We start from the raw sequence: 27,488 nt of genomic DNA on the forward strand, positions 1-27,488 counted from the left end.
GACATCATTTGACCATCGGACACAGTCACACTAAATCATCATGTGCCTCACTAAGAACCGAATGTAGCGTATGGTCTGCTGCAAAAAGAGAGCAGAGGTTTATTTATTTATTTAGTATTTTCAGTTTTCTCCATTTATAAAATAAGTTTTATATTTTCTCTAAAACATGAATCTTAACCAGAAAGTTAAAAATTGATGAAAAAGATTCAAGTCAAGTGATGCTGGTTAGGAAACACAGATAATAACTTTGTTACCAGAAGTACAGATATGACAGTGTGTCAGCCCTGAGGTCATGAGTTTGGGATCGAGAGCAAAGGAAATAAAAAAATCAGTTTAGGGAAAATTGATCAAATTTCTGCCATATTCTTTGACTGAATTTAATTTGATGGAGAGCAGCAGGCAAACAGAAAAATTCAGGTCAATGTCCCCTTCCTGTTTCTCTGGTGAAGTCAGCCACAAATAATGAATTATTGGCACATGGGCTCAAACTGACCAGGAGGGGAAACAGGAGAGGCAGCATTACAGTAAAGATAAAATAGCAGACATCCTGAAGTACTGATAGGATTTATAGAAAAGTAAAAGAACAGGCCTAAAAATTTCGAAAATGTGATTCTGTTTTCAGATTTTTTTTTACTTGTGTGCAGTAAAACGTCAAATACCTAAGTAGCAGTGGCATTTCTTCTTGCATGAATCTGAGCGTGAACTCATAGTAGAGTCGCGGCTTGACTGAAAAGCTGAAGATGTTAGCAGTTTCCCACATTTGAAGTGCAGAAAAAAAGATTAAACTGGGAAACTTGAGTTTGCTTCCATGTTTAGAGCCATTTGAAAGTAAACATGTTTGACTGATTTGTCAACAGTGCTTTCACAGGAGCTGTATAACTCAATTCATGAGTTAAAAATACCCAATGCGAGTGAAATTTGTCAAAGCACGTTTTGTTCTTTGTAACACAAACGTGCAATCTTATCTTGTCCCTAAGAACTCTGGTAGTTGTTCTCCTTTACAATGATTGCACTGTTTGAGAAAATGTTGGACACTCAAAGCAGAGGAGGAAGAGTAGTGTCCTTTGTGTTAACAGAGGATGATTTAAGTTGGAAGAGCTGTTAAATGATTATTATAAAGACCGTCAATCTTAATGGCACCGCAGGTTTCACTCCGCATCTGTTTTCTGTCCACATTTCCCCAGAGGAGTCGTCACGAGCTGAGGAGCACACAAGTCGTCTCCTTCAGCCACTTCAGTACCCTGAAATCGTGATGATTAAAATAGACTATTGCCAGTCCCGTTCCATTGTTTTAATTATAATAACAGCATTAAATAATTTATTTTCCTCCTTTACTGTATCAAGTTTCTGTTGGATTGTTCTTCATCCTCGCATAAAACGCCACCCGTCACCCTCTGCTCTCAGTCCCACTCCTCTTCATCTCTATAGGGGTTGTCCTCTCTTGGTGGCTCCTGAAACCTGATGTTTGCTAGCATTTCCCTCATCGCCACCATCAGACGATCCACCTCCTGATTTAGCTCCTGGCCGGCTCGAGCCACTTCCATGTCACCCTCCTGCCTTGGTCCACCCTAAAAAACAAGAGAGACAATAGAAAGACTTTAGGTACCATGTCAATAATTCTTAAACTGTTCAGTCTAAAGAAAACAAATCACTCATTATTGACCATTTGTGTCTTGAACAAAATCCTGGTTCTGATTGGTCAGAACCGCAATACACAATCAATCCATGTAAAGAAGTCTGGCACACTTTATGCCTGCCTGTTGACACTGTGGCTAAATCCTTAGTGTCCGTCTCAAGCTAAATAACAACATTAATGTCTCTGCAGCTTGTGCCAGGCTCCTGCTCACAGACACATTCACACATCCACTCATCCTCTCACTTTGCATTAGCCCTTCCAGAGCTATGCAGGCAAAGCAGAGTTCTGTTACATAATATAACAGAATGTAGATTCCACATATGAGACTTTATTTCATCTGTATGAAGCTTGGCTGCACATCAGCCCGAGGCTTAACTGTATTTCTTCGATCCATATGTTATCTCTATCTATAAGTGAACTGCTTCGAGAAGATTGATCGGACTGTCCTGATGGAAACAGGCATTGGCCTGTCTTTTAATGATTTGCACGCAGAGCTGAGCCACTGTATGCTCTTTGCAGGAGAGGACCAAATCTATGTTTTTCTTTTTTTTAAATGGGTGCAGATGCTTTATGCTACAAACTGAACTCTCAGAGCACTGATCAGACAGGCAGAACTTTCAGACTTCAGTTTTTCCATACAACATCATTACATAACATTTATGATTTCCTGAGTTTTAACTGTTTACGAACCTGAAAATATCAAAACCTTTTGGTTATGTAGTACCTGTGGTTCTACACATTTCGAACAATTACTGTAATTCAAGATCCTAAGCTGCCTTTCATGTTTGTAAAGGTATATTTGAAGGACGATGCTACAAGTTTTTGTAGCAATTGAACAATGCAGAAGCCACGGGCCATTGTTATTTGCACGGTAGATAGATGTTTTAACATTCTAACCCATAACTGCTGAGACAGTTCAAAGGGAACATGAGGTTTTTCTTTGTGCATACTTTAGAAAAACTTGAGAAAGCACCAAGTGGTCAAAAACCCCACAGGGTATCTCTGAATTCATAATCTAAAATCATTTCCTTCCCTTACAATGTTGCATCATCTTGAACATCCTTTAAAACAAAACTTATATTGATAAACACAAACACATTTCAAAGTATTTTCTTTTCTAAGATCCACATGTCTGAGGATGCACTTCCTTCTTTGTTGAAGCAATACTATCCCACACTCATGTTTTTAAGTAAGAGGTTGCATGTGAAAGCAGTGCATGATTTCCTCATTTATGAAGCCAAACATCATCCTTTGTTGAAGCATATAATGCTGTTACTGTCTCCAAAAAGATTTTTCCACTTTGGTAGGGACCATAACAGAAAGTAAGCCATTGATGCTTTTTGAGACCACAGATTCACACTGCTAATCAGTTCTTCACCCTCTAATTCTCCTCTGAGGATTGGCTGCACTATTTTAGAAATTAAGAAGTCAGATAGCTCCAGTCCACAGTAACCACGAGACAAAACTGGTGTTACAGGCTGAATTAACCCCCTGTCCAGAGTTTACACGGGTATATTTTGGCCCAGGCTTGATTGTGCCCCTGGGTATGAAGTGGCCTGGGCCAAAATATACTTGAGGATGTATACCAGACTAGGTCAGACTATACCTCTCCATGCCAGAATACATCCCTCGTGAACAAGGGGTTTTGTGTTTTTACATTGTGTTTAGTTCAAAGAAGAATAATCACAGTACACACAGTACATAAAGCATATGTTTTGTTGTTCCATTTAATTACAAGAACAAAGAAGCAACATGATTCGTCTAGCGTCTGAGTTAACCACACCTGACGGTCTTGTTTCGATTCAGAAAATAGCCAAACTTGTTGCACAAAACCACTGAAGAGTGAATACGTCTTTAACACATATTCACCTTATGTTGAATCATGGAAGACCAAGTGTATCACCAGCTGTAGGAGACATTTTTAATTACCTCAAGTACAAAGAGAAATATATCTTTGTTTAATTTTGGAAATACTGTAGAATATTTACTGATTTGCCTCCTGCATGTAATACCTGTTTGTTGCCATTCTTAGTGGCTCCTGTAGTCATGACAGGACAAGAGTCAGAAAGTGAAGTTTGCTTCTGTTGTTCTCAGTAAATCAGTGCAGTGTCAATGTTGTTTTACCGCATGCACATAGGCAATCAAGCGGACTCAAAGCAAAAAAACAAAAAATACAAAAAAAACATTGTGACTCAAGAGTGGTTATGAAAGTAAATAAGTTTAGAAATGCAATATTTAGGAAAGAAGAGCTATACACACCCAGCGAAATGTTAAAGAATATTTCTTTTGTGGATCACTCATCGTTACAACCAATAATAATGAGGGGTATCATCTGTCGTGGAAGGTATGAAGTTGCCTAGGTCAAAGTATTGGTGGGGTATAATCTAGCCTGGGCCACTTGAAGCTAGATGGAGGTAAATTTTGGCCTGTTAAACCACGAAAATGACAATAACACGGATTCAAGATTTTAAGTGTTTCAATTGCTCTTTTATGTCTAATTTTAGTGAGTTCTTATCTTCTATAGTTATGTTGGGCAGAGGTCTTATGCTTGGTGATTTTACTACCCATGTCGATGACATTTTCTGCAATTTTGCAGCAGATTTTATTAATCTCACTGAATCATTTAATTTTATCCAAAATTTGTCTGGTCCCACACACATTAAGGGTCATACTTTGGAACTTATTTTTACGCTTGGTTTCGTGCGACTCTGTTGCGTTGCATCTTGACTGCCATTGTCAACTCACACTGGCTGCGTGTTCAGTCCAACAAGCTGCATGACTGACCAACAGCTGGGGTCACAAATCAAGGAGTTCCCACACCTCTCTCTTCACTGATAAGTCTCTCTTCATTCATGTTGGGCTTTAAAACCTCAAACCTGTTGACTCTTGGTCTGGCTCCGCTCATTGGCCCTCGTTTATCAATTTTGCGTGGCAATTGGCACAGATCTGGGTGTAAAAATCAGCTCAAGGCGACGTTCACATGTGATTTGTTAAACGTGCGTACCAGGGCCAATCACGGTGTACGCCTGATCAGTTGTTGATAAATGTAGCAGCTGTTAAATAACGTGCCCCTAAATATTCAAGGTTCAGCTAGCTGGACCCACAGAATTTACAACACGGAGGGACACATTACTATCAGGAAGAAAAGTAAGCTACTCCATTCTGGAGATCCACAACTTTATGGTAACAGAGGTAGAGAGAAATGACGCCGTGTTGTATGGCAGCCAGAAAAGTGGCGTTAAAGCGAGTCGGAAAAAACTTTCCGACTCACTGCCGATTTCAGCAGCGTAGATGTGACAAATTAAAGCACAACAGAGTTTTAAACATTCAATTTACACTTCCCTCGTTTAAACCTTGATTAATTCATCCCTGATATTCAACTATTAGAAGCCACAATATTAAAAAATGTTTCCGATCAGATCCAGAAACATGGAAAGTTGGCTTTTAAGAATGTGTTTGAGCTCTGAAGAAGCTGCAGATTTTTATACAAAGAAATCAGCTGACAGATCCCGTTGCTGCTTTTTCATAGCGAAAATGTGCTACCTTTATCAGTTTTCTTGAAAAAAAATTGAGAGGCTGTTATCAGTTTTTAATATTCAATACAGATTGAATATTGATTGATTGATGATGATTGAATGATACACAAACTCAGACCTGGTGTGGGATTTGAGTGTACCCGACTGCCATGTTTAGATTGCTACATGCCTATCTGTACATGGAAAGATGCGTACACCCATTTTTCGTATGCATGTTTGATAAACGAGGGCCAATGTGTCAGTATGTCATTGTAGTCAAGCTAAATACAAACTGCTTTTGACACAGTTTGTTTTGTATTGAAAGTCACTTGGTGTTTTGAGGTAGTTTCCGGGCGCCATGCAGATATAAATTCTTTAGTCAAATCTTTCATTGTTTTGCTGTTTAGGAGGAGGTGGCCCCATATAAAGTGAGACGAGTTTCTGCTGTCAAATTGTTCCATTGGTTAAATGACACTTTTCATTGTTTCTGGTGTAAATGTTGGAGAGCTGAGAGACTTTGGAAATCCAACAAGATTCCCGTTCACCATCTCCATTACAAGGATCTCATCATGGAGTTTAACACCTTGGTCAAGAATGAGAGAGGTTCATACTTCTCCAATCTAACCTTCTTCTCCAAATTTCTGTTTGACACCATCAACAACTTAGTTAATCCTGCACCTCCAGATAACCCCATTTTTCTAACAACCACCGTGAGGCCTTTCTCTCTTTCTTTATGGGTTAAGTTAGAGATGTCAGGGTTAGAATCACTTGTCCTTTCACTTCTTACTCTGATTATACAACTGATCCAACAACCATGAGCTTTTTCACCAAGATGTCCCAACAAGATCTCACTGATGTGGTGGATAGCATGAGCACTTCATTGAGCCTGTTAGACTCTGTCCCCACTTCCTTGCTTGAAACTGTACTTGGCTCTGTCAGTACATGCTTGGTTGTAATTATAAATAGCTCACTGAGTTCTGGTTGTGTCCCAGCTTCCATTAAACAAGCTGTAGTTCAGCCTTTACAGAAAAAAACAAATCTAGATCTGTCTTTTCACAACAGCTACTGGCCCATCTCTAAATTGCTGTTTCTTTCTAAAATCCTAGAGAAAGTTGTTGCTAAATAGCTCATTGTAGTCTTGACCTCACACAACACCCAGTTTCCGACAGAAGCACTCTACTGAAACAGCTCTCCTGAGAGTGTCCAATGATATTTGGATGTCTTCAGATGTTGATGAATGCTCTGTTTTGGCTCAGCTCGGCCTTTGATACAGTTGATCACTGTGTCCTTATTGAGCGGCTGAGGCAGTGGGTGGGTGTCTCTGGCATTGTCCTGGACTGGTGTTCTCCTTTTTCTCTAGCAGGAGTTTTTTGGTATCTGTTGATCCATACATGCCAAAGTTCACTGCTTTTTCCTGTGGTGTTCCTCAGGGTTCTGTTTTGGGTCCAATAATATTTGCTCATTTGCTACCCTTGAGCCATATTATCAGCAAGTTCAAATGTGTGTCTTATCACTGTCACGCGGATGATATACAGCTGTACGTGTCTTAGGCCTGATGACACAAACTGATTGCCTTCCTTGAATGTTTGAGTGTCCAGTTGTCCCGGTCCTGTTTCTTCTATTAACAAAACTTTTCTAAATGTAGGTCCGTATCACATTCTGAACTAGAAATGATCATTCATGCCTTTGTTTTATTCCGTCTGGATTTCTGCAATTCACTTTCACCAGCCCCTGTAAACCCTCTCTTCACCATCTTCAATTAGTCCAGAATGACGCTGCAAGGCTCCTGGCCAAGTCCAGCCGGACTACTTGCATCATGCCAATTTGAGCCTCCCTACATTGGCTTCCAGTCAAATTGAGGATTAATTTTAAGGTTCTTGTTTTACAGAGCTCTCCATGGTCAGGCTCCTGAATATATTGCTAACCTGCCACACCCCTGCCTCACCAGTAGGTCACTAGGGTCTTCTGACCGGGGCTTGCTGGTTGTCCCTCGAGCCCGTCCAAAGACTAAAAGGGATCGTGCTTTTGAAGTGGTGGCTCCAACATTGTGGAACAGTCTTCTTTTAAGTATTCGTTCAGCTGTCTCTGAGGTCATTTTTTAAAAGCTTTAAAAAGAGGCATTTATCTAAGCAGGCCTTTGACTCTTCCTGTACAGACTAATGTTCAATTACTCTGTTGTTTGTTTCTTTTATTGTTTGCCAACATTTTAGTGTCTTTTCTTGTTCTTTACTCATACTGTATGATCTTATTTTTATATGTTTCCTGTCAAACACCTTGTGATTCTGTTCTATGAAAGGTGTTTTATTAGATAAAATTTACTCAACTTACTTAATTTACCCACACACTTTAGTCTGGAGCTTTGAAGACAGATGCTTTATTTACCACAGTCTTTGCTTCACAATGCCCCAGTCTACTACGACTGTCTCCTGTCCTCTTTTATCTTCTTCTCCACCCCTTGAAGGGGTCTTTATGAAGCCTGTAACAAAAGCTAGACCTATTTTCAGATTCAGTCTGGTAAACCCCTGAGGAGAGTAAACTTTAATACCTAATAAAATCATGTGAAAGGCCAACTGTACTATTCTTTAAGTTATGTATAGATTTGCCGTCTATTCTCAAGCTCTGTGATGTGATATAATGAAATGTTTACATAAAAAGGCCTCAGGTGAGTTAATGTGTAGGGCCTCTTGTTCTGTACACACTAAAAGACTTAAGTGCTAAGAGGGGAGTCAACATCTTGTGCTTTTGTGTGTTGAAAATGACTTTGTCAGGGTCCATTAGGCATGTCCAGAAAACTCTGATTCTACATATCCAAATGCTTCTCTAAGTGAGTCTATAGCCATGTGATTGAATGTATATTTGTCCTCCCACACATGATGTCTGCTAAAGTGCAGTCCAATATGAGGGAATGAGGCTGAAGAGGATCATGAGGAGCAGCGGGGTAGAAAAATTAAGCACATTTGTGTTGCTAAGCACAGTATGATCAAGGATTAATCTAAATGGTATCATCTCTGTGTTAAACTGCAAATAAATCCACAACATTGGAAACAAAAGTCATGTGTGGTTAGCGAATGCTTACAAAAAACATCAACATATCCCTGAACCAACTAGCCAGTAGGGGTGGAATGGTACACAAAACTTTCGTTTTGGTACGGTTCTTAGTTGTAAAGCTTCAGTTCGGTACATTTTCGGTTCAACAAGGGACGCGAATGCAACCTTTTTTTTTTTATTATGAAGATTTTGAATTTCTGTCTTCAGTCTTTTTCTCAATTGCAACATCAACGGGTTTTTTAATAAATAACATTTTAATTTAAAAATTGCAAAACAAAACAAAAAAGAAATAAGAATATTGCTGCAACCTTCAACTAAAAGAGTCCACAATAGAGAAAAGTTAGTTAAAGCATTCCATGATTAAAAAAATTATAGGTTTATGTTGAAAAAAATGACATTTTCTCAGTCTCTTGTTGTAAACAAATACACAAAGTCTCAAGTGCAAAATGAACAGTTCAAGCGTGTAAGCTGACAAACTAAAATGTTGTCTTTCCTTTTTAAGGGAAAGGAACTTTTCCACATGGTCCAAAGGGCAGCATCAGCGGTTCAGTTCCAGCTTAAATGTCTGATTAGCTTCATTTTACTTTCATGTTTTTGCCAAAAAAATTAAGCTTGCTTCACGATCTCCTTTCCCCTAGTACCAGTTAAGTTAATGTTTGCGTGGTGCCTCTTGAGATGCTTTAACAAATTAGACGCGTTGCCAGCACTGTAGCCAATGACCGTTGAACATCAGCACACTATGCATGTCTTGTCAACTTATCTTTGTCTACTGATGTGCTTCACTGGGAAACCAAAAAGTTCCCACACAGGAGACCTCAAAGATATCAGGGATCTTCCAGCTCGAGCTGTTGATTAGTTGTGGTTGCTGTGCCGCTTTTGGTCTGTTGAGTGCTCCCTCTTTGCAGACTGTGAGGAACACAAGTACATGTGGAACAAAACTTTTGTTCCGCATGTACTCGGATCGGTTTGCATTGCCAACCAGACGGAAGGCACTGTAGCGAAACAGTCCAGTCTGAGTACTTGTACCGTTGCAACCCTATTAGCCAGATAACGCGACAACAACTTTTGTGAACCATTTGGACAAAGATGCGTGTCTTATGTGTATGGAGACCTTTTCCTGTGCATGATTAAGAAGTACGTTGTTGAAGACAGAAAATACTGTTTCTTGCTTCTCCTTTTTTTAATCAACACTACAGGTGATTTTTTCCCCTGAGGTAATAAAAACGAACGCACAATTGCATTCTCCACACCTGGTGATACACACACTCTGGGAGAAGGGAACATTTACTTGTAGTGTGTAATAACATATTAGGTGTTGCAGGGATTTTTAAAAGTAATGGGAAAACACTTATAAACCTCCTTTTCATTGCACATTAGATTGAGACGATAATGTTGCTTTAGTCTAAAATGCAGCTGATTGTGCTGACTTTATTTTACACTTTGCTTGGATAACTTTCTAAAGGGGACAAATCAGAGAAGAATATTCTAGATGTAGAGAGGGAAATTCATACTTTGAGTGCTGGGATGTTTAATGTTTAATTACACACATCAGCTGAAAAATGAAGCTACTCCAAGTTATTTTAATAATAATAAATATAAAGTTACAATCTTGTGGCTCTTGGTTTAACTTAGTGGGAATACATTTTACCAACATCTCACAAACATGATGCACTGTCAGATTAATTCTTCAGTTAATATTGCTTGCTGCAGTCTGACAGCAAGTGCAGATAAAAGTGTAAATGCAACGCTGCACAGTTTTGATAGCTGTAGAAATGGGACACACTAAAGGAGGAGAACACTAAGTACATCAACGCTCACATCAAGGGCCAGAGTGTTTCAGTGTAAGCATGTAGGGCAGACCTAAAGACTCTGTTTTTTGTCAGTGTCCTGTAAACCACCACAGACCCTGACACTGCAGCAGCAGTTGTGTGCTTTCAAAACAAATGAACAGGAACACTCAATTGCATTGCTGGTTCCTGGTTCTTCTTTTCTGATTCATTATTTATTTATCTTTCTTTTTATTTTCATTTTTACAGTCATTAATGTCAGCTTTAAGTTATAAAAACAGAGAAAGGACAGAGAAAGAAGAGTCAGAGTCACAAATGGGATGAATGTTGTCATTGTTTTGTTGCAGAGAAACGGTGAGACGGGATTAGCTGTCACAAGGTCATATGCCTTCTTTGTTATTTTGCAGTGAGCATCCCTGCAGGGAAACTGAGGGTCTCCAGAGGAAATACTCCATCACTGAAGAAAGTGTTTGAGATGTTTTTTTAAACCTTTAACTAGTTCAGATGTTCCCAGCAGCCCCCTGGGGCTCCATCACTTAATTTGTGCATTTATTGTTTCAGTAGTTGTTGACTCTGCTGAACATCACCTGAAACCAGATTTCTTTTGTGCTTCTTCAAAATTATGGAAAGAAAACATGATTTGAAGGAAAAATCTGGCAGGAGATTAAAGCATTAAGAAGATGATTTACAACTTTATCAGTTGGGGCAACTGTGGGTCAGTTCATGGTGAGTTATTCATAGAACCGAGTCTTGAAGATAAGTTTTCTTTGAATGTGGCACTCACAGTTGTATATCACATGATTTCCCCACATCCACACCACGGGTTCTTTATTAATGTCCCAACAAAGTGGATCTATTTCTGAGCAACACTCATCTTCAAATGACATCACTTCAGCTTGATCTTTAAATTAACAACAATTGGATTGGCCATTAAAGACCTTTAATTAAAACCATGCAGAATTTGTAGTAATTGTATACATCTCATATATGTGATATTTTAATTGTAACCTTCTACATTTGTTTTAGTACAGTTAGAGAAAACAAAACTCATGACCTAAAACATTGAAAAGGGTGTTGTGAGCTTTGAAAGATGTTGACATGAATTTCTCCTCTCAACTATTCTACACATTTACTTAGCTCTGTGATGAATTTCTAAAATCATGTGGAGCTCAAATCTGGCAGGTTTAAGTGCTTGGTGGGCTTCTGTTTTTTGACAGCAGATGGCTGATATATGGATATGTCTCGAATCAGACTCGGGGGACTAACTGTGATCAAATCAATGCTCAGAAAAGAGATCCAATTAATTCAACGTCTGTTTGCTTTAAACAGAGGACCACAAGGGATACAGATGGAAAGAGCAGAGAAAGGGAGGATAGTTGAAAGACACTTTAACAGAGAAATCTATAAATAGGAAGATGTGTTGGAAAGGAACTCTAAATGAGATATAGATAAATGAGATGGCAATAAGATGAAGGACACACAGCTATACACATAGGTGGTTAAGTTTCTTATACATCAGACAAAATAAATATCTTCAACCACTTTTTCATTTATTATCAGTGCATCCCCATGGTGAGGGGTCATAGGTTTTTGGAACTGCTCATTTGGGTGTTACGGGAGAAGAAGTTTGCGAACCCCTGTCTCAGAGCATAGTATGTAACAGCAGACATCAATTCGGAAACAGGAATTTGAGCGCCCACTACTCCAACCTAATACTCATAAATGAATTTCCCATCAAGTCTGTTTTAATTATTTGAAGCAACTCACCTGAAGGTTGAAGTTTGGCAACAAAGATCGGAAAAACAAGGAGAGCGTGCTTTCATTTGAGGCCCCAACATGCTGCCTGAAGACACACAGTAACACACACACACACAAAGAAAGAAATCTTGTTAAAGTAAAAAAAAACCTCAAACAGAGGATAAAAGCTATGGTTTAAAAGGTTTGTGAACAGAAATGTTTGTTGTTTCATTTTTTAAGCACAAAAAAAATTCATGAGCACAGGTGTACAGGTCCCTCTTTACCTCTCTGGTCGGGTGTATGAGATCACAGAGTCCAGTGGAGGCAGAGGGTCAAAGCTCATCACAGGCTGACTAGTCACCTCCTGGGTGTTGAACAAACAAGCAGGTTTGGGGTTACTTTCTCAGTCACGTACGATTGATACTAGACTGCATCAGTGATTGACCTAAGCAATTAAAAAAAAACCCAAATCATTTCTGCAGACACCTCATTTCAAAAAGTGTTTGAACTTTTTTTTATGTGACGCTGGCCCTGCAGCGTTTTTTACCAGTCATGTGATATGAGGCTGAACCGGGGTCATGACTACAGAGTGTTTTTGCGGTAACAATAGAGATAAAACGTGATAGGATTTCACCATCTTTCACTTATTTGAAATTCAAAGATGGAAAACTATGATAAACAAGATTCAAGCCTGCTTAATTTAAGTCCTCACATAACTGAAAATACTTATATGAAAAACTTATCGAATATCCACCCCTCTCCCGTTGTTGGTTTGATCCAAAGATGCTGCATAAGACCTTCACTGACTGCAGTCACAGAGACACACAGAGACAGGTAGCTGTGTAACACTCAGTGATGAGGAGTTTATCACAGCCTCAGCTATTTTTTAATTTCAAACGTGTTAACATGATATGATGTCACGAGTTATGCTCTTGCAATGGTTAAAAAGTTGGTTACCTATGGTGAGCCCTGATTTCTCTGTCTAACGTTTGTCTAACGCAGCATCCTCTTTAATAAGGAGAGGTTAGAGCTGTATGAATCTTAAGGTAAGGAGTCTGATTGTCACTATCACGACAAATGGTGAAACACTTATTGTTGAGGAGTTCTGTCTGTCTTTATTGTGTGATGTGCATATGTGCAGCATGTGTACGCGATGGTGCTCTCGTCAGAACAGGAGTGAAACAAGTGGAAGAGACTGATGAAAAGAGAGCGACTTTAAACCACTTTGTCTTACACAGTGCCAGTGATAGAGGAAGCATTGAAACATATGCAGTCGCACGAACGCGACCAGATGACATTCTTACTCACACGTGCTGAAAGAAAGGTCACATATGTAACTGTTTTGGTCGCAGTCTCGAGTCCTGGTCTAACAAAGTCATATTAGGTGGCTTCTGATTGTTGCTCACCAGAGGCAGACTTGAAGTTGCTTCTTTGATCTCTGAGAGGAGGACATGACGATGGATGTTCCTCGGTGCACTTTGGTACCTCTGCTTCCTCCTGAAGCAGAAAAATGTAACACTTATATTCAGCATTAATGCACATTGCAGGGCACTTATGGTGTTGGTGCAGCTAACTGAGGTCGTACTTGTTCTGACAGTCCTCCACCAGTGGGTCTTTGGCATCAACTCGACGTAACACCTCTGTTACAGACTCTTCCAGCCACAGCATTACTGCTGCTTCTCTCCACAGGCTGCAGGTCCTCCCCACATACAGCGTGGTAAGCTCAGCCAATGCCGGGGGTTGCCTGGAAACATGAGGTGAAGTGGGGAGAATGACGAAACTTTCATTCAAATTAGGACAAACGCAGGCTGTGAAAAGATTTTAGGCTGTGAAATTGAGCATTTATTACACAGAACCTATACTTTCTGTATTTATAATGAAGCATTTGTCTTAGTGTTATAAAATGCTAAAATGTCAACAGTTTAGAAAACAGAGGGAGCATACATTACCCTATCTGACTCTTTGGGCCAAAGAAGGCATGCGAGGTGACTGTGGTGTCCGGTTGCACGGTACACAGATCCAACAGAGGCATCAGGACTGAAGAGGACATGTTTACAGAACAATTTGAGAGACACATATCCACAACTTCCATGATGTCAATAAATTTGTAACACATAATATTCTTAGGAATTTACTGTAGACCCTTTTGGTCATGCTGTAAACTCTGAACAAGCCACGGAGGGGAAATCCTGTTTGTGATCTAACCTCCAGGGAACATAATGAGAGCATTCTGCAGCATCACGTCAGCTTTGTGCCTCTGTTTATTACTCTCCTCAGGATCCAAATCTTCCTGCTGACTGATGTGGAAGTAGCAAAGTGCAGAGGAGAATGCAAAGTTTGGAAGCTGGGACAGATTTCTGTGGACCTGAAATGCAAAAACAAAAACAAACACTCCTGAAGTCAGACTGAAAATTCAACACTGATCTGGCACAAACAATAATCTGCAAACATGTGCTTATTATAAGAAAGTTTACCTCCCAGTCCTGATATAACTGAAGAAGGGGCTGGTACTCTCTGGAGCGCAGCATCAAGAAGTCAATAAGGAGGAGCATGCAAAGAGGGTCAGCGTCTGGGTCCAAACTAATTAAAGGGAAAGACACAAGACCACAGGCCAATGATTAGTACAAGGTTGGGAAAAAAAGTGCTCATCTCATCATACAACATGTCTCAATCTTTAGAATGCAAATTAATGCCTTCACATATGCAAAGAGCTCATTAAAATAATTTTAAAAAATACTGAAAACCTTTCCATCCGTGGCAGTATGAATGCAAACAGCAAAACTTTACACTTCAGCATTGTCGTTCTTCAGGAAACTTGCCATGAAACGCTTGGCTGTGCATGGGCGCAAGTTTTGCTGCTCGCTCAATAAACGCTTCTGCAGCTTAAACCCTTAGCAGACCACTTTTTTCTTTATCCGCAAACTTTTTAAACCAATCCTCACTGTTATCATTTGCAACAACACATGACTGAATTCACAATTTAATACATAATTGAATACAAGGGGTTGTGAGAAACAAAATCATAGAGAACAAGAAGTGAAGTGAAAAAAATAACTTAATAAAAAGTTCACATGAATAAAGTAAATAAAGGGATGGGCAGTTTTAATCTGGGATAAGATAAAAAGTTTATGCCCTGACTTCAGCACACTTTTAATGTTGTGTCCAAATTCCTCTTCTCCAGAAAAATTCTCAAATGGATGATAATATGATGTAACATATGACTTAAAACTGTATGTTCAAATCTTAAGTAGCATTATTCAGGATGAAAGTCTAAGTTAACTTGATATTAAAGATAAACATATTTTTCCATGAAAGTCATTGCTTTACTTAGCTTGATATAGAGAAAGCACCAGATACCAAACATCAGTCAAAAACATAATCTGTTTGCTCTGAGGGTGAATTTTGGATTTCTGGTAGCTGACTGACTCAGGTAGCCACAGTCCGCTGCTCTAAAACAAACAATGAATTCTGTATAACATGACCTAAGCATGTGTGCTGAATGTTCCAAAAATGATTTTTTAAATGTTTTCTTTGAAAAGAGATCCACAGCTAACAACGTGTATAAGCTTTCTCCTAAACTATTCAATACTGTGATACATCTCATCCCATCTCAAAATCTCATTGTATTTTAAAAGCTAACAGTGATTTAGTCTCTGGTGGTCTTAGACCGACAGCTGTCAGCTTTTATTGTCACAGTGCTGCTTTACAGAAAACCAGAACACAACTGTCATGAGGCCAGAAAGACAGAGTTTGATCAAAGTCTTAGATAAGGACTGACTGTAACATGAGCGAGCTGTAATGCTCTGACTCTGTCAGACTGATGGCTGCAGTGTGGGAACACTCCTCACAGTGTGTAAAAAAACTTTATGTAAACAGTTTCTGGGGCAGTAATGAAGTGGAAGGTTTTATGCTTCACTTGAAGATTTAAAATAATGATCTTGTTGGCAGTTTGAGTTATTTTGTCGTAACATTTTAGATCAGAACACCTTCTTACATTTGCATTACATGAGACTGATATCAAATAAAAGTTCCTCTGGTTAAAAAGCTTTACATCAGTATGTACCAGGACTTACACCTCAACAATTTCAGTTAATCGCCACTTGAAAATGAAGATTGAGGGGTGTGTCTTTGATAAGGATCAGTAGTGACACAATTTATCCTGGCAGAAGACAAACCCAAGAGTTGAGACAACAATTTTCCAAGTCTGATGACTGTTCATGCTGATGTTACTCTTGAAAAAAAAGTTCCTCTTGCAAAGCAAAAAATGCATGTGATCTTATGTAATACTTTTCAGAGAAAAAACAATTTCAAAGTACTTAGTGTGAAAAAGACATCTTTTCTTTTCGTTTTCAGTGCTGGTTTCCTTTCAGTTATTTCTGGCTCTTTTTACAGAGAAGATGTACACTTCATCCCTTTTTATTCAAGCTACAGTAAGGAGTTTTTCTATGGTTATGAAACAGCCTTTGTCTTTACTGATGCAGCTTTAAAGCCTTCATCAGCAAACAAGACCATCAGTGTGAAGATCAACATGATCAACTTAACATCATCACAAATGCTACAAATGTTATCAGGAAGGTGTCAGAAAATGTCCTTTACAGCACATTGCTGTTTTTTCCCACAGTAAAGATCCAAAGTGAATGATACTTTTGACAGTTTGAAAAAAAGTGAGATTGATTGGATTGATAACATTTGTCAAGGACAGAGAAGAGAGGAAGTTTTTACCTCCAGCATCTGTTTTGAAAGAGACTTCACCTTTTATATATCATCCAAAACCTGCAACACTTTGATGGTTACTTTAAGGCAGGGGTTCTCAAACTTTTTTAGATCATGGATCCTTTTCAGGTGAGACACTTTTCTAAAGATCCTGTCATTAACGTAACATTAATTAGCATGATATAAATACCATGTAATAATGTGCTTTGTCTACATTGCAACAATAGAGTTACATTTACACCGCACTCAAATTGGCTCCAGAACGGTTGCAGTCCAGATTCTGTGCGGATTTTCCACAAGCTGCCACTCACATCAGCTTCGGATAGAGGCTGCGGCTGGCTCGCGGTACCGGGTGCGGAAAGGGCATCGCAAGAGTAAAAGCTCACGTGGGTTCACGTTCTTGTCTGGACTTCACTGCAAACTTGTGTTGTCTAGTGCTTTTGGAATTGTTTTTTCCTTCTACAATGAGTAATTACACAAACCTTTATTCCTCTAATGTTTATTTTTTAAAATAAAATTAATTCTTTTCTTTTCTTGTATTATCATTACAATACTGATGGGATATGTCATATAAAATGGAATGACTTTCCACTTCAAGGATGAGTCTCTCTTCGTCCATTTTTTTTGTCAAAATGAGTGAGGAGATGCTGTGCTGCTCACTTTTGCCACCTCGTGTCACTGGGTGTGAGGTAATGTTTACATTTACAACTAGCATGACGTTGCTGTCAAAGAAGAATCAAGTTACATTTGTTTGTACACCGATTTTATTTTGAAAAACAACAGATCTTCACGCCATCCGCCAATTCGCTTCCTGTATAGCTCGTCATATTTCATTCAGCTTGACGAAGACCCTCTCTGGTGTCCAGGAGAAATTGACCTCTTGCGGATTCTTTCCAGTGTGCGGTACAGCTCCTGCAACCGGATTGGCACCGCGTGGGGCTAATGTGAGCCTACAACAGTGATTTTAATGATACGGATTACATGCGGAAGCCACACAGGATTCGGTGTGAGCCTGGGGTTATACTGTCCAAGTAAGTTTGTTAACTATGAGAAAATGTAGGAATTGATCTCACGACACAAAACTATATTAGGTGAGAGTATTGGGAAAAAAAAGATTTTGTTTGTGCAAGAGATTTCAGTTTGTTGATGTACTTTTTTAATGATATAACACACTTCTACATTTGTTTTGAGTTATTCCATGGACCCCTTAGCTATAGTTCTCAGACCCCACTTTAAGAACCACTGCTTTAAGGAGAATAATCAAATCTCTATAAGATCCACTGAAGGCTTGGTTGATTTTCTGGCATCACCCACCAGAAACACCAGAGGGCATTAAAGAAAAAAGGACAAATTGGACACCGTAAACATTAGGGAGCCGTTTCTATGACCTGCAATTCCAAGACGTCTAAGTTTTTTTCTGAATGGCGAATTTTATGTAATTCATTCTTTTGAGAGGATGTGAGTGAAGACCTGCAGATGTGTAATTCAACTGATTTAAAAGAAGTCTAACTCAAACAGTAAAATGTTAAGTTTTTTTCAGCACTTTGCCATTTGACAGCTGAATACTTTTTACTCTATCTTGGATGCACATAGATGTTCCTTAACCTGCAGTGAACAGATCAGCTCAACCAAACTAAAATCTGAGTGATTCTCAGAGGGACCAAGAGGTGATGTTTCCTTGGAGCATGATAGGACATGTCTTCAAACAGAGAGCAGGAGAGAGTCTACCGAGTGGTCCGTGTAAACCATAAGCCCCTTACCTGGAAAGCCACTACTGTCATTAATGGAAGAAAGATCAGAAAACCAGAAGAGCCAAATAGAAGCTTTTCTTTTTACCTCAGGATCAGTTTGCAGTACTCCAGAGCTGTTCGTGGGCAACCCCTCTTCTCAAGGAACATCATGTGTTTGTAAAGAGCGAGATAAAAAGCCCTGCAACAGAAATTACTGTGTCTGAAAACAGCCAGGTCACTCTGGAGAGATTCAACATAAGATAGGACCTGTAATCCAGAGATTGGCTTTAATCAAACAAAGTTATGGTTTTGAAAAGAAAAGCAAAAAGTAAAGCACCCACCTGTTCTCCGGTCTCAGGTAATCAAGTCTGCTGGTACCTGACGTCAGACTGAAAAGGGGATGGAAAGCACACTCAAAGCTGTACAAGGCTCTCTCTGAAACAAAGAAAACCCTTATTATTAAAACATATATTATTAGAACATATAACAGGTTATGTTTGTTGAAACTGTTTCTGCAGCACCAGCAGAGCGTGATTTGTGCTTGGTGCCTTGGATCCAACCTCATCACCTCTTGCATTTCTACTGCCCACCCCTCAACCAAGGAGAGCACCCAAGGAGATCTCTTACGTAATGTTTCCTCTCACAAACCTGCCTCTCACCTGCAGGACTCAGCATCCCTAAGATCGAAACAGCTCAATCACTTCTCTGAATTATGTAAGGCTTCGTACAATTTCATATTATCAAACCAGGAATGAGACAAATCTCTGTTTGTTGAATCATCCTTCTAGTTTTTATCTGCTTCTTGTGTGGTGAGCTTGTTCTTTGCATGGTGTATGAACTCCACCTTTTGACTTTTGGCAATAAAGAACAAACAAAGCTGAGCACTCACTGAGTTTATTGAAAATGTCAATATCTTGAGTTATTCTAGCTGGAAAAACTATAATCTTTAATTACTAGGATAAATTTAACAACCTAGAGTTCTCACACACACAGTGTAGAAATCAGCCTAAGGTTTTTGAAGAACAGTGTTGTGGTATTTATAAACCCTCTACTTTATATAAACTCAAAAAGATAGGGAATTCTGCTTTTATCCAGCACCTGACACAAAATGACACACTTTAAATACACAAAAATTTCTATTGTTGTAGCATTTTATCAGCAGACTTATTAAAAGAAAAATGAAGAATAAATAGACAGTCATAGATTTGTGTATTCCTCCTTTTTATGTTATATCATACAAAATCTGGCCTGAATGCTTTTTCAGACAAACTACAGAAACAAGTTATTGCTTAAAAAATATACAGCATGTGTCTGGCCTGCCTACCCATGAGGAAAACCAGAGCTTGACCTACTATAGGCTATTTAAGTCAAAAAGGAGTTGTGTTGTGTTATGTTCACACTAAATCTTAGTAAAATGATTATGCTGAAAGAAAGGGGCTTGTGTATTGAGCAGGGTCTATGCAGTCAGGTTATAAAACTCACTTTCATATAATAGATGACTATTTTCCTGAAATCCCAGTGATGTTGCTAAATTAAAGATTATGTTATTAGAGGAATTAGATATGGATGCTCACCAATAAGATCCCTGGCCATCTCCTGATCCTCTTGAATGCGGCAGACATCAGAGAGCTGCAGCAGGGAGTCAATGTGGTACGGATTCAGCTGCAGAAGAGCCTGAAGAGAGTAAAAAAAACCAAGAGCGAATGGTTTAACTGTCAGCGCTTTATGAGCTCTGACATTAGAACAGACGATATATTTCTTTGACAGAACAACAGAAGGCATAGATCGTAATAAGAAAAAAAAATCACTATTAATAGGTTTACCAAGAAAACACTGAAGGCGACAGAAAAAAAATCTGATGGAGTTTAACTTTTTTATTTTACCACAATGTTGTTGGGATCCATAGACTCTACAGCATCCAGAAACTTGAACTGTACTTGCTGGTAGTCCCGGCTGTGCTCAAAGGAAAAGTACTGAATGCCGTCTTTTGACTGCAGTAAGGTCATAGAGATTCCTGTGAAAACCCCAAACAGAATGACGCTCAGAGAAAAACACAACACAAACTAAAAATACTTAAATTACATCCTTCCTCTGTATACCATCAAAAGGGCTTGGGAGCAGGATCTTTAAATTGATATCAGTGAAGAGGACTGGGCTAGGGTATTGAGGAAAACCTACTCATCATCAATGTGTGCGAGGCGCTCTCTGATTCAGTTTTAAGTGGTTCATTGTGCTCATCTCCCCCAAATCCCCAAATCAATATTGACCCTACGTGTGACCGATGTAAATTGGCAGAGGTCACTTTATTACACATGTTCTGGCTCTGCCCCAAAATACAGCACTATTGGGAAGGTGTTTGAGAAGCTATTTTCTGATATGCAAGGTGTCACAATAACCTTAAATCCACTTGTAATGCTTTTTGGGATCACTATTGAGGGGCTAAGACTACCTGCTGGAGGTCAGAAACTCATTGCCTTCTCAACTCTGTTAGCACAGCGATTGATTCTTCTAAGGTGGAAGGATGCGCCTCTCCCCCACAAAATCACACTGAATCAAATACATGTTGTGTCATCTTAAACTTAAAAAAAAATAGATATGTAATGAGGGGCTCTGAAAGAAAATGTCATCAGGTGTGGGGACCTTTCCTGGCTTTCTTTAACAGACCATCAACAAAGGTATAAGAATGAATCCTTTTTTTATGTTCTGGCAGACTCCTACAATGAAGGTCTATTTATATGTCTTACAGACTTTTTTTTTCTTTTTGTGATAGTGAGCAGGGGGAATTTGGTTCTGAGGGGGGTGTTTATTTTCCTCTCTCTTTTTTTATTTTGCTGTTTGCCCCTGTATGTTATCTAAAATTCAAAATTCAATAAAATACTAAAACACCAAAATGCTTAAATGACACAAGTAGGACTGAAAAGCACTGATCACGCAGAACACCAGACAAGCCCACAAAAGTGGTAGACTGTAAAAATCTCTCCCATATTATTTATCACAGGTTTGCTTCATAGATCAAATAAAGTTAGTGATATTTAGCATGTTTTGTAGAAGGACAGTAAGTTGGTCCACACCATTACTTCTAAAAGAGCAGAATTATTTTTCTTGCTGCTTTAAAGATTTTTTTCTGATGTACTGACCAGTTTTTGAGTGTTTTTTGAGTGTAGCTCATGACCTCTGCACAACACAAGCTATTAAACAAGTTTTCTGATATAGAGAGAAGCTATGACATTTGCTACTTAATATAGTCATCCACAAAAAATAATATACAATCAAATGTACATGTATACCTTGGCTGCCTAGCAGTAATGTAGCAATACTGTAAACTGTACCCTCTTTTGAAAACTGCATCTCAACAATCAGGCAACAACAAAAGAAGAAATCAAGCATTTGATGGAGAGTACAACCAAGGCATATGACACAGTACTGAGAATAATTTCAGCTTGAGAAGTCAATCCCTAAGTGGAAACCCTGGGTTTCAGAATTTAAGTTACATCATTTAAGCATTTCAAACATTGTACAGTTTGGCTGTTGATCATGAAAAACAGCATAAGGGGGAAAAACAGAAATTAGATAACACATCAATGGTGATATTCAGTAAGAACACAATGGGACAGTCTTTCTGATGACGTGTGTAAACAACAACCATAAAAAAAAAAACAGTTAACCTACTTGGCATCCAAGTTTGAATAGCCTCTAAGGTAGTAAGTGGCGTCAATGAGTGATTAATTGCTGCTTCAAATAAAAGCAAAACACAAACATACATACCAAAGGATAAACTCCAGCAAAAAACTTTGCCTTACCTAAAAGGCTCACAGAAACATGTTATGAAAAGATGTCTCATTTACGTTTGTGTTGGAGTGGTGTTGAATTACTAAAATCTGCCACCACAATTTCAGACATTTAAATATATAGAGTCAGTTTCAGCATAAACATTTCCAAAGCTCTGCAGGCTCCTGTTCACATGAGGGTGTGGACCTACCTGGACGGCTAAACCGAGGCCAGCTGTCCTTAGGGCTGGTCATCCAAGTGCTGCGGTGAAACTGTCGGTTTCTTTGTCGCGGTCTGCTGAAGAATTTTAAAAGAAAGGAGACCTCATTGTTTGGGTACACACCATCATTACTGGTGGATATAGAGATTTACATACATAACCTCTTTTTTTCATTCCGTTTACCTTTGATCCCCCTGAACGGCTCGAGCTCCAAAATACCTTTTCAGCTCGGTCTCTGGGTTAAGGTTCCTAATGACATGAAGCAAGAAAAAAAGGAAACATCTTAAAGAGATAGAACAAAGTATCATATGAGGTGTTACAGTGTATCATTTTAATGTTTCAAAGACTGTATCCAATGCATGATCTAACGCTACAGAGAAAAACAGCAAAGGAAGAGAAGCTATGACCACTTATTTATCACACACACACATATCACATTACATACAGTAAACATATAATCAAACTTCAATTCTTCTTGTCCAATTAATTCAGTAAAAAAAGAAAATCTTCCAGCTATGTATATTCATTTCTAAATAAAACCTGCTCTCTCTCGGAAAGAAACCCAGCCTTGTTGTTTGCAGGCATAAAAATCATTTTAAACTGCTAACTTGTTTAGTGAGTCACCAGTTATTTACTTCAAGGCTGCAAGTGCAGCTTTCTATGAAAGACTTGCTCTCTTAATTCTAGCAGGGATTTATCAAAATCAAGTGTACAAAAATTAAGGCCAAATTTATTTATTTTGCTCTAAAGACAAAGCTGACTGTTGAATAAAACCAGATTTTGTTTTGGAAAGTAAAAGTAACAATAGAATCATTTCACATTTATTGGTAAACGCAGGGCAAACAGATTTCAGACTGTAATTACTTGTTCTGACATTGCTTGTTGAGTAAGTAGTCTGACATATGATAAGTTAGCTTTTAAAAAATGTTCTTTACCGTGAGTCCCTAAGTGAACAGGCTTAATCCTGTTAGCTTTACAGTCTCCTGTGAGCCAAGCTCCGCCATGTGGTACCAAACAGAATAACAGGGCAAACGTGACAAAACGAGGCATAGCATTCTCTTCAGACACACATTGACTTAATCAAGACATGTCAAAAAACTAATGTTGATTAGTTTAAGGACAATTTCAAATCAAGTCTTACATCTGGCCTTAAATTGTCAAGTGCGGGGCCAGTCTTACCTGTGCTCCACATGTAGCACTGATCTTCTGTCTTGGGCTCCACAATCTTCAGTTTGCAAACTGAAACCATTCGACTGCTCCAGGTTCTGCAGTAAAACATCAATGTCATCGTCAGGTGCAGCGTCCTGAAAAGTTAAAAAAGGAAACAGGAGATTAAGTAGGACAGTAATTAAGCTATATAGATGGTGAGGCAATGGGCCTCATTCACCAACCGGTCTTTAGAACAATTTTGTTAAAAAGTCCCACAAAGTTTTTCACTAAAGTTTCTTATCAGGCATTTTTTTTCCAAGCTAAGAACAAATTCTGAGAACACTGCACTGTTCTGCACAGTTGATGGATATTGTGCTTTCCTTCATTAAGGACCTTTTAATCACTGAAAGACATCTATGAATATGTGATGGTCCTACGCAGAGAGTTGCAGCACAAATTCCTATGTCTCAAACTCATTGCAGATTCAAAGGAAGAATGGATGTGATGTTTTCTCTGCAACCAACAGCTGCATATCACCAGAAGAGAAGGTTCTGCACGTCCCTCCAGGTGTGGAGGATTCACAAGGAAAAAGATGTGGAAGGCCGTGTAAGGTTCAGGTTTATAAAGAATCTGGTTTTGTTGTACCTTCCACACCTTACCTCTTATTGGGCTATTCCTCTCTTAACTTTTATTTTTAAATAGATAAATAAATAGGGATTTTGAGGACCACTGTTATAAATGTTATAACAAGACATTTTCACACAAGACACTACAGTCTAATTAGTGTATCTGACAGAGAACATAAAAATATACCTGTCCACTTTCTGGTGTGGCCTTTGTCTTCTTCTTTTTCTTCTTCTTTTTGACTCTGTCTCCAGACAAAGACTGTTAAGAGATGAGGAATAACAGTTTAATATAAACAAAGATACATCTACTCTGTTAGGACCATTTCAATGATCACAGAAATACATCCTCTACAGTTGCCAGTTACCTTGGAACTGGCTTCCTCAGATTTGTCAGCATCCCTGTTGTCATTTTTCTCTGGGCCGCTGGTTTTATTTTCTCCTTGTTTTTCTGCCTCTTCATCAGGAGAGTTTTTCTCTGTCTCATCTGCGTCACAGATCTGAGGAAAAGTTAGAAATCGCAAAAGAAGAGAACTCAATGAAGAAGTGCAAAAAATTTTCATAATCCACAGAACGATAAAACATTGCAATAACAATACAAAAACCTGAAAGCAGAGTCTTCTTCTAGAAAAGTTGTGTATACAAGGAGACAGGAAATAAAGCCCATGATGTGAACTGTTTGTTATTAATTCATTGAAGGAAACAGTTTTAGGTCTTGAACAGATTTCTACAGACGGTTCATCCATTATCTCAAGGTAAAAATCTTTGTCTTCTGATGTAATAGTGTAATTCTCTGGAAATCCAAAAAATGAAAAATAACAGGCTGGACACAGCAACAGGTCAGACCATGACATGTAATGCCATCATTGCTTACACTAATGAAGCTATGCACACAGATTAGTATGTTAAACTCTGTGCAACTCTAGGAAAATAATGTACGATAATCTAATGTTGAGATTTTGACAAAACAGCTGAAATAATTAACAGAGTATAAGCTTATAGTCGCAAAGTCAAAGTTACATATGCCAATAATGAACCAACATCAAATTGTCTTATTAATTGTCTTATTTCTAACATCAGAAATTATTTTAAAATGAAAAACCTTAATCACCTTGATTTTACAAGCTATGGATATTCATAACAATGTACAAATTTCAGAACTAGGGTGTTACTTTGACCTCCAACAGAAAGGTGTGGTTGGGTGAATCCTTTATATTTTTAAAGACCAGTCTCTAAACTGTGTCATTTAAAAAGAGGCCAGTTTTAAAGGCTGTACTAACCATGTTAGGTTGTACACATTCCTTTCAATGTTTGTAGAAGGTGAAGCTGGTTGTCAGTGTTTCTTCCATGTGCTTCTTTCACGCAATAGACAAGTTACTGTCAACCCATATCCTTTAATTGAACCTGTGCGAAGTTAACCTTTAATAAGATGAGAAATGAGCTAACGCCACGTTAGCAGGTGTTAGCAAGTTGTATCAACAGAGATGTGCTTTAAGGAAACACAGGCTGACACAGTGTTTGAAACGACACCCTGGTTTGAGCATCATACCCTCTTCTTACCAGTTCAAAAATGTTGCTGAAGTTTTTCTGGGCCTTGTTTTTCTTCGACTTTCGGTTATTGGGTTTTCTCTCTGTTGGGGGAGAAACGTTAGCTGTGTCCAGCTGCTCCTCCGGGCTGTCACCCAAAGTTAAGTCCCCGAGGTCCAAGGCCTCCTGACCGCGCTGTTTTCCTTTCAGCCTTCGTAGAGCCCGGGAAGACATCTTCCACTTGTCAAGACTTTCATACACTTAAATGTCAGAAAACGTAAATCTTGTTTATATCAGCTGACAGGCAATAGAAGTGACTGACACAGAAATGAGGGTGTAAAGTATTGGTTGATTTATCTTCTTCTTCTGAATGTTTACAGGTTCTTTGGCGTTCCACTGCTCCCTATAGGACAAATGGAAAATTGCAGGTAAGGTGAATTCCTGTAAACTGGGACGGCTTCAGGAAAAAAAAAAACTAGTGTTTCTGCTTTTAATAATGAATTTTAAAGGAGTTTATACAAAGTGCTTTCTTTGAAATAGGGTAAGCAAAATCACATAAATAGAATCATGTGATATTATGGCTTCAGTGTTGAGTGTACAAGTAGTGTCAAAGCAACAACAACTGAGTGTTGGAGCCAGTGCATGTTTTTCCCTTATGCCTCTTTGATCACTTTGTCCAATCTATGATTTGATCTGTATTCATACTTGATTTAATTCCAGTGCGAAGGAGAGTTGAACATCTGTAGTAATGTAAGGAGAAAAACTTTGAACAAATTGACTTCAAGAAAAAAAAAAAAAAAAAAGAAAGAAAGGCGACAGAGAAGCACTATATGCAGGGGGGAAACCACCTCAGTTTAACATCTTTAAGAAAAAAAAAAAAAGAAAAGAAAGAAAGAAAAATTAGCCAAAGGTCAGCAGTAATGTTTTGAGCTAGTCAGAGCTCCAAATCACCAAACATATTTTAAAAATTAATTTTGTGTGAACTACAAGAAATAAGGAGACAAAGAAACATATTGTGTGCTGGTTTATGTTTTGTTCATGCCAAGAATAAAACCTCAAGAAGGAATTACACAAGCTGTCCCAGTATACCTGAATTCACCTTATAAATAGAGCAGTTCAGAGAGCTTCGCAAGTTATGAAAAACTGATTGAGATTATTAACAGGCAGTTAATCAAAAAGGAGGATATTGAAAAAATCTTATGGAAAGAAAAAGTTTGATATAAAGACAGGACATGAGACATTTGGCAAAATATGTGCTTAAGTTACGAAGTTAAGAGTCAGCAATTGCCATTGAAATGCTTCAGAGACTGGGCTAAAATGAGATATTCAAGTATGCAACAGATTGAAATAATAGGGCTAAAATGACGATTAATGTGTCAATTTGAGGTCAATTTTCATTTTCCACAACATTTTTTTAGACTTCAGAAAAAATGTGCTGATACAAGAGAGTCTTAACACTCAAAAGGATTGCTACCTTGGCTGATCTGTACTCCTCAAGCAAGCCCTGCTAGAGCCTTGAACATCTCTCAGTAAATGATATTTTCTCTTAATATACCTTAATTTATTGTACCCTTCTGCAAAGATCACATCCATACAGGTATGAAAATTTTATAATGTTTGGACTTGAACAGAAAATGCATGTTCCCCTCTCGATTTGTCATGCTATTTTATTTTTCATGTTTTCACTCTACAGGTTGATGATTCACATTTTGTTCTAAGAGTGGTATTTTCTGTCTGCCTATGAATACTAACAATTAAAAGTTACTTGGTCACACAATTGTATCATTTTACATTTTTGTGCTTTTTTAAGCCCTTGTTAATTAGACCCATTTGTGATGCATTTTTGTGTTTTATGTTGAAAAAAAAATCACTTTGATCCCACTGATATATTTAAAAGTTGACTTAAGAATCTCCTTGTCAAAAATGACTTATATTAAACAGACTCAGCCTTATTGAATCCAATACATATGCTGATCCGGATCAATGTGTTGCATTGCATGTTCTGTTGAGTGGCAGGAGGGGGCAGCATTAGCTG

The 27,488-nt window shown here is 38.5% G+C and overlaps 1 protein-coding gene across 2 annotated transcripts; it reads right to left on the reverse strand.

The window, feature by feature from the left end:
- Window positions 1-274: 274 nt before the first annotated feature.
- On the reverse strand, window positions 275-25,831 carry tcf25 (TCF25 ribosome quality control complex subunit). 2 transcript variants are annotated; one of them, XM_074666076.1, is made up of 18 exons: window positions 25,487-25,831; window positions 24,295-24,426; window positions 24,117-24,188; window positions 23,334-23,458; window positions 22,338-22,403; window positions 22,146-22,228; window positions 20,050-20,180; window positions 19,741-19,840; window positions 18,508-18,601; window positions 18,273-18,365; window positions 14,198-14,303; window positions 13,929-14,088; window positions 13,673-13,760; window positions 13,309-13,467; window positions 13,130-13,220; window positions 12,008-12,087; window positions 11,754-11,829; window positions 275-1,568 (listed from the first exon to the last, which is right to left on the reverse strand). In XM_074666076.1, the coding sequence occupies exons 1-18, from the start codon at window positions 25,685-25,687 to the stop codon at window positions 1,401-1,403; spliced, it is 2,025 nt and encodes a 674-aa protein (XP_074522177.1). In that variant the 5' UTR covers window positions 25,688-25,831; the 3' UTR covers window positions 275-1,400. The 2 variants fall into 2 exon arrangements, with proteins under 2 accessions (XP_074522177.1, XP_074522176.1); XM_074666075.1 differs by having other exon boundaries at window positions 278-1,568; window positions 22,146-22,231.
- Window positions 25,832-27,488: the final 1,657 nt, after the last annotated feature.

Source organism: Halichoeres trimaculatus, unplaced genomic scaffold, assembly GCF_033239565.1.
Source record: "Halichoeres trimaculatus isolate MK-OKI-2021-1 unplaced genomic scaffold, fHalTri1.1 fHalTri1_scaffold_3, whole genome shotgun sequence".
Lineage (NCBI taxonomy): Eukaryota > Metazoa > Chordata > Actinopteri > Labriformes > Labridae > Halichoeres > Halichoeres trimaculatus.

Coding starts and splice junctions, on each gene's coding strand:
- tcf25 (XM_074666075.1), bottom strand. CDS start 25,687: ATGTCTTCCCGGGCTCTACGAAGGCTGAAAGGAAAACAGCGCGGTCAG. Junction 12,088..13,129: donor CAACTTCAAGTCTGCCTCTG/GTGAGCAACAAT, acceptor TTCAACACCCAG/GAGGTGACTAGTCAGCCTGT. Junction 1,569..11,753: donor TGCCAAACTTCAACCTTCAG/GTGAGTTGCTTC, acceptor CTTGTTTTTTAG/GGTGGACCAAGGCAGGAGGG.